The sequence below is a fragment of the Chiloscyllium plagiosum genome, chromosome 42 (assembly GCF_004010195.1).
Source record: "Chiloscyllium plagiosum isolate BGI_BamShark_2017 chromosome 42, ASM401019v2, whole genome shotgun sequence".
Classification (NCBI taxonomy): domain Eukaryota; kingdom Metazoa; phylum Chordata; class Chondrichthyes; order Orectolobiformes; family Hemiscylliidae; genus Chiloscyllium; species Chiloscyllium plagiosum.
In genome coordinates, this window is record NC_057751.1 from 19,549,231 (window position 1) to 19,557,357 (window position 8,127).

General features: G+C 44.5%; 1 protein-coding gene across 2 annotated transcripts in view; it reads right to left on the reverse strand.

The window, feature by feature from the left end:
- Positions 1-8,127, reverse strand: part of LOC122543212 (NGFI-A-binding protein 2-like) — a 16,103-nt gene continuing 7,976 nt past the window's right edge. For both annotated transcript variants that reach the window (XM_043681687.1, XM_043681686.1), the window contains 4 exons: positions 6,324-6,433; positions 5,557-5,608; positions 4,913-5,066; positions 1-366 (listed from right to left, as the gene is read on the reverse strand). In XM_043681687.1, the coding sequence (XP_043537622.1) occupies positions 332-366; positions 4,913-5,066; positions 5,557-5,608; positions 6,324-6,433 (351 nt within the window). In that variant the 3' untranslated portion in view covers positions 1-331. The remainder of the gene's footprint in view (positions 367-4,912; positions 5,067-5,556; positions 5,609-6,323; positions 6,434-8,127) is intronic.

Below are 8,127 nucleotides of genomic sequence, written 5' to 3' on the forward strand. Positions count from 1 at the left end.
TCTTGCGGAATGGCCCAGATCCCATTTACAGAAGCACCTGATCTGTCCAATCCACAGTGCAGTGGCAACACAGGCCTCATTTGCCATTTTCCAAAAGTAGAATTAGACAAAAATCAAATTGAAGTGGAGGAGTTAACTTCCAATTTGCTTGACAGTGTAGGTCCATGCATTCCCTGAGAGATCTGAGAAAATGGTGAGCATTAAATCCTGATGTGGTCATGTTCATATCCGTTTGCTGCAGCTTTTAATTTTATGGTTTTATTACGTCCTTTGGTTTCATTATTTCACTGTCTTCAGTACCTTCTCAATGATAATAGAGGCTGAGTGGCAGTTAGTTACCTTTCAGATATTCCCCACTTTCTGCTTCTATAACAAGAAATGAAGTAAGACAATTAGATTCAGAACATATTAAGAACTGATTAACCTTTGTTATTATCGCTGTATTCAATATCATAGGATTGGGAGGGAGATTAGATTACTTTAGATTAGATTACTTAGTGTGGAAACAGGCCCTTCGGCCCAACAAGTCCACACCGACCCACTGAAGCGCACCCACCCAGACCCTAACACTACGGGCAATTTAGCGTGGCCAATTCACCTAACATTTTTGGACTGTGGGAGGAAACTGGAGCACCCGGACGAAACCCACGCAGACACGGGGAGAATGTGCAAACTCCACACAGGCAGTCACCTGAGGCGGGAATTGACCCCGGGTCTCTGGCGCTGTGAGGCAGCAGTGCTAACCACTGTGCCACCCAAAATCATACAGAACAGGAAACTTCAGCCCATCGTGCCTCTGCTAGGTTATCCAAATAGTCATAATCCCCTGATTTTCCCCATAGCCCTACAACCCTTGCTACCTTCATCACTGAGTGGCTCCATTTATTTTGCCCTGACCTGTAAGAAAGCCACCTAACCATAGCACAGCAGATTAGGTGCTATGGCATACCACGTCAGGGATATATTCCCAACAGGTTAGGTGCCACAGATTGGATGAAGGGAGCTGCTCTGTGACATAGACAGCAATCATTATCACTCAAACAGATGGTCATGTGACTGTTGCAGGAACTTGCTGTGTGCAAGTTGCCTGCTGTGTTTCCAATATTGAAACAGTGACTATATTACAAAAGAGATAATTGGCTACAAAGCACTTTGGTCATCCTGAGGTTATGAAAGGTGCTATGTGAATACGAGTGTTTCTTTAACATCAGTTTAGTAAATCTGATGTATTCATAAATATGATTGAAGAGAGGAACTTGTGAGGGGCATTCTTGCTTCAAGCGTTCTGGGGATTACCTTTAGATTGTTTTTGTGTTCAATTCAAGTGATACACACAGACCAAATGTCAACCCCCGCCCCTCGCCCTCAGAGATATACTCCTGCTTTTGGAAGTGGGTGTTTGGATCAAGGTCTGATCTCACCCCCACAGTCCTCCTACCTGAAAACACACTCACTTCTTAGCTTACTGTCACCTCCTCTCTGGATACTCCCCTTGGCTGCAGGGGGTCAGTTTGCCTTGCCAGTTGTATGATACCACCTTAGCCAAACGAAGCCGATCTCAACTGTTAACACTTTAATCCCTTAATAGACGAGACTGGCAAAAAACTTTGTCGATCACAGATTTTCAAACTGTGAATTCAGCTAACATCAACTGTAATACATGGGTTCAAATCCCACTCAACAATCACAGCAACTTATATTTATTTAGCATTTTGAACACAGTAAAGGTGCTTCACAGGAATGTTATAAAACAAAATATGAGACAGTTGCACATGTTAGGGTAAATGCATAAATGCTTGGTCAAAGAGGTACGTTTTAAAGGAGGAAGGAGAGCCAGAGAGATTGAGGGGGGAGACTTCCACAGGTTTTGGTAGTTGAAAGCATTGCTGACAATTGTGGAACAATTAAAGTGAGAGATAGAGTTACAGAGATGTACAGCATGGAAACAGACCCTTCGGTCCAACTTGTCCATGCCGACCAGATATTCCAACCCAATCTAGTCCCCTTTGCCAACATTTGGCCCATATCCCTCTAAACCCTTCCTATTCATATACCCATAAATGCTGTAACTGTACCAGCCTCCACCACTTCCTCTGGCAACTCATTCCATACACGCACCACCCTTTGCATGAAAAAGTTGACCCTTAGGTCCCTTTCACATCTTTCCCCTCTCACCCGAAACCTATGCCCTCTAGTTCTGGACTTCCCCACCCCAGGGAAAAGACTTTGTCTATTTACCCTATCCATGCCCCTCATGATTTTATAAACTTCTATAAGGTCACCCCTCAGCCTCTGATGCTCCAGGGAAAACAGCCCCAGTCTATTCAGCCTCTCCCTATAGCTCAAATCTTCCAACCCTGGCAACATCCTTGTAAATCTTTTCTGAACCCTTTCAAGTTTCACAGCATCTTTCCAACAGGAAGGAGACCAGAATTGCACACAATATTCCAACAGTGGCCTAACCAATGTCCTGTACAGCTGCAATATGACCTCACAACTCCTGTACTCAATAGTCTGACCAATAAAGGAAAGCATACCAAACGCCGCCTTCACTATCCTATCTACCTGCGACTCCACTTTCAAGGAGCTATGAACCTGCACTCCAAGGTCTGTTTGCTCAGCAACACTCCCCAGGACCTTACCATTAAGTGTATAAGTCCTGCTCTGGTTTGCTTTCCCAAAATGCAGCACCTCGCATTTATCTGAATTAAATTCCACCTGTCACTCCTCAGCCCATTGGCCCATCTGATCAAGATCTCATTGTACTCTGAGGTAACCTTCTTCGCTGTCCACTACACCTCCAATTTTGGTGTCATCTGCAAACTCACTAACTGTACCTCTGATGTGCACGTCAAAATCATTTATATAAATGACAAAAAGCAGTGGACCCAGCACCCGATCCTTGTGGCACACCATTGGTCACAGTCTGAAAAGCAACCCTCCACCACCACCCTCTGTCTTCCACCTTTGAGTCAGTTCTGTATCCAAATGCCTAGTTCTCCCTGTATTCCATGAGATTTAACCTTGCTAATCAGTCTCCCATGATGAACCTTGTCGAATGCCTTACTGAAGTCCATATAGATCACATCTACCGCTCTGCCCTCATCAATCCTTTGTTACATCTTCAAAAAACTCAATCAAGTTATGAGACATGTGCAAGATGCCCCAATTAGAATAAAGACATTGCTTAACCACAGGTTAATATAGGTCATTGGGCATAGAAAGTAATGGGTGGATGGGACTCGGAGCTGAAAAGGAGTACAGGTCGTAAAGTTTTGGAAGATCTCAGGTTGGTAGACAGTGGAAGATGGGAAAAGTGAGGACTGCAGATGCTGGAAATCAGAGCTTAGAGTGGTGCTGGAAAAGCACAGCCGGTCAGGCAGCATCCGAGGAGCAGGAAAATCAACGTTTCGGGCAAAAGCCCTTCATCAGGACTTTTGCCCGAAACGTTGATTTTCCTGCTCCTCGGATGTTGCCTGACCGACTGTGCTTTTCCAGCACCACTCTAATGTAGACAGTGGAAGATAGGAGGCTAGCCAGGATGCATTGGAACATTTGAATCTGGAGGCAACACATCAGAGACTTGACTAAATACCCTCGACTTGACTAAATACCCTCAACTTGACTGTTTTTGAAGAAAAGCAGAGAGTTATCCTCATCAATAATTATCCTTCAAGCCAACATCACCAACACAAATTGGTCAATCATGACATCACTGTTTATGGGATCTTGCTGTGTATAAAATATTGCCTCCTTGACAACAGTTGCTCCTTTTCCCAGTTATGTATTTTGTGATGTAATGTTGTTACGGTCGACAATGCTTCAATCAAATGATCTCTTCATTCTAACTGAAACTGTGCAGAACACTCCTTATACTGTTTTCTTAAAATCAATGCATTCAAACTATTGGATAATTCAGACACTTCTACAGCAAAATTGACTTTGAGTTAACAGGAGTGGACTATCTATAGATTGAAGGTTCTCTACTTCTTTCCCTCTGTCGCACATCCATTACTAACATACAGAACACACAACAATCTAAGCCTGCTGATCCCAGTATGGATCTAGATTCCATCTTGGGGCAATTGTTTGCTGCAGAGTAATAGCTAGCCACTGTGTCTGAACTCCTGAACTGATGCCGACCACCAAAAGGTTCTGAATGACCCCGATTCTGATCTACCTGTTGCAGAGAGTGGGGCAGTTGACACTCGCCCCTAAAGCTGGCAAGGAAAGGGAAGCGTTTTGCAGACAAACTATCTGATTCCCGTAGGTAAGCTCTGAGGGATAACTAGGTAAATTTAGCCTCACCAGTCTTAGAAAAAGACACCCGAACCAGACCCTGAGAGATGTGTCTAGGACACAGTGGGATAGCAAAACAGCAGTAGCAGCTGGCCCAGAGCATGAAGACAGAGTCAAACCTCTGAAGGACAAAGTGAAGAGTGCAGATGCTGGAGATCAGAGACGACAGTGCGATACTGGAAAAGCAGTCGGTCAGGCAGCATCTGAGGAACAGGAGAATCGACTGGCTGTGCTTTTCCAGCAGCACACTCTCGACTCAAGGTTCTGAAGGGCAAGATCAGCACAAGCATGATTCAGTCTTTCTTTACACAGAGGTGACAACCTCTGGAATTAGAAGGGTTTTTGAGGCCAGGAAACCTGATCCCACTCCCATTCGCATATCGGAGTGCCAAAAATGAAAGGCTGAAGGGTCAACTCGATCACAACTGATGTTCTGACAGAAAGGACTAGTCAATGGAATCACAGTGAGTATCATTTCTCCTCCTGACCAGTAAATACAGTGCATGTTAACTTTATTATTTATCCACTGTTTTATTTTAATAAATAATAATAACCCTCCCCTACCCACCCAAAAGGCAATGAAAATCTAGAGTAGAACAAATGTTGTACATACCTTCCATTTGTCCAGAGAGACTATCCCTGAATAGGCTGCCAGTATCCTCCTCTTTGTTGCATCTGGACCCTGCTGAAGCTTTCCTTTGGTGTTTGATCAATTCAGTTTGACTCTGTATCAGCATTGCGTGCTTCAAGTCAGATTCTAGCTGGTGCTATTTGGAAAATAAAAAGCTGAATAATTAAAAGTGTTACTGGCATTGTACCATACCAGTGCTGGTACTGTATCACCTCAACAATGGCACTGTGCTGCCTGAGCCCTGGTACTGTACCACCTAGCCCCTGGAACTACCACCTCAACCTGGCACTGTATCAGCCCAGTTTGGAACAATTGTAACATCCCTACTACTGGACCAGAGATCCAGGTTCAAGTCCCACTTCAAGATTTAATGGAAGGTATGCCAACAGAATGACTAGCAATCTGTAAACCCTTCCAACACACTTACAACAGATAGTAAGAGCAGAAGTTTCAGAACCGTGTAGAAACTGCAACACTATAGCCTCCCCATGTTAAAAGACTCCACACACAAGTTTTTGTCATGAGCATTCTGATGGACTTTGAGACACACACCACCCAGTTCTGGCAATTGTACCAACCCAGGCTGGCACAGTACTCCAATACGTAAACCCAAAGACTGGACATACCTCAAGTTTCATATTCTTCACAGTGGGACCATGAACTTCATCGGAGTTTAATCTGGAGGGAAAATAATGATTTAAAAGATTATTTGAAGATTCCAAAGAAACTAGACTCTCATGAATGAATAACTTTGTTTTAAATTTGTCTTCCCCAATCATAGAATCAGTCAGTCTTGGAATTTTAAAAACGAAGTAATTTAGCACATTATACATGGGCTTATTGAAGGAGAGCTATTTCCTTAGTCTGCATTCAATTTTTTAAAAAACGTCTATTTCAAATATTTGTCCACATCCATTTTAATGTCATGTCTGAACGATCCTCTGTGTACAGATCTGTATTCTAAACATTCTATTAATGATAATCTTAAAATTATATTCACTAGTTACAGACTCACTAACTAGTTGAAATTGTGTTTCTTCCCCAGTTTATCATATCCCCTTCCAACGTTCAACAGCTCCCCTCTTTCCTTTGTTTGTTCCTAGCCACATACGCACACTTTCCAGCAGGGGTCAGTGTGTACTTATTAGGATCTGATTTCCAATTGAAAAGTCCGAACTCCCTCAAGAATCGACATCAACTGACTCGGGAAATACAGAGATTACATTTAGGGTCTGCTAGACAAGATCAGAGGCTTCGTTCGCAACAATGTCATAATAACACTTAGAGGGCCACAGAAAAATTCTAGGTTGAAATAAATCAAAGGATTTGGAATCAACAAAAGCCTAGCTGCTCTGTGCACCCTGGTAAGGGTGGGGAACCTGCTCTGTCTTACCGTGCTTGCCTCTGAGCCACCAGTCGAGCCAGTGAAAGAAAATCGACTCTCCCGATCAGTAAGTTGCTATCCACCCTGCAAAACGGAGCGGTCGCCTCATTGCTGGTCAACTGGAAAGAGGACAGCAGGAGTAAACAGTTTAAACATTTAAAAATATATAGGAAATCGAGTGTGCCTAACAGCCAAGTGCACAAATGAGAGCGTCGCTTAGTGTAAGCTTGAAGAATTGTGAGGAAATTACATTTTTAAGATTCGGACAACGAAATCACCATCAATGAGAAATGTGCACACTCGCAAGCAACTTGATCAATACTGGTATGTGCCACAGTGCCAACTCTTTATTTATCCTTTATTTATCTCACCTGCAGTGCTAAAGAAACACGATTCATTCTGAGAAATTTGCGTTTTAATAGTGAGGGATGGGGGACAGAGAAATTCTACTTCAATATATTTTCCATTGGGGTGTCCAGAGCCGGCTGGTGATTTCCTCAAATAAAAACAGCAAGTGCTGGAGAAGCTTCAGATTCGAAACGTTAACGCTGTTCGTCTCTCTCCACAGATTTCTTTTTTGTTCCGCTTGTTTCCGGTCTCCAGAGTCCGCAGGATTTTACTTTTATTTGGTGATTTAGTCATAGAGATGACCTCGCACTCGCTTTGCACTATCGTCTAAGATGACTTGCCCTTTATTCCCCCTCATAACTTACAAAAGGTTGAGTTAACAGAATGTCATAAAGCCCATATTTCCGTTTCTCATTCTGCCATAGAATCTTGACAGTGCGGGAAGAGGCTATCAGGTCTGCACCGACCCTCCGAAGAGCATCCCACCCAACCCCTGTCCCTGTCCCAATCCCCAGAACCCTGCACTTCCCATGGCTAATCCACCCTAACCTGCACATCCCCGGACACAATGGGACAATTTCCCATGGCAAACCCACCCTAACCTGCACATCCCCGGACACAATGGGACAATTTCCCATGGCAAACCCACCCTAACCTGCACATCCCTGGGCACAACGGGGACAATTTCCCATGGCCAATCCACCCTAACCTGCACATCCCTGGGCACTACGGGACAATTTAGCACGGCCAATCCACCCTAACCTACACATCCCCGGGCACTAGGACAATTTAGCATGGCCAATCCACCCTAACCTACACATCCCCGGGCACTACGGAACAATTTAGCACGGTCAATCCCACCCTAACCTACACATCCCCGGGCACTACGGGACAATTTAGCACAGTCAATCCACCCTAACTTGTGCATCCCTGGGCATTATGGGACAATTAAGCACCTCGTGCTCCCGCGAGGAGGTTGATCAATTCATCGACTTCACCAACACCTTCCACCCTGACCTTAAATTTACCTGGACCATCTTTGACACCTCCATCCCCTTCCTGGACCTCTCCATCTCCATTAATGACGACTGACTTGACACTGACATGTTTTTACAAACCCACTGACTCCCACAGCTACCTGGATTACACCTCTTTCCACCCTACCTCCTGCAAAAATGCCATCCCGTATTCCCAATTCCTCCGCCTCCACCATATCAGCTCTCAGGAGGACCTGTTCCACCATAGAACACACCAGATGGCCTCCTTCTTTAGAGACCGCAATTTCCCTTCCCACGTGGTTAAAGATGCCCTCCAACGCATCTCGTCCACAACCCGCACCTCCGCCCTCAGACCTTACCCTTCCAACCGTAACAACGACAGAACACCCCTGGTGCTCACCTTCCACCCTACCAACCTTCGCTTAAACCAAATCATCCACCGACATTTCCGCCACCTCCAAAAAGAC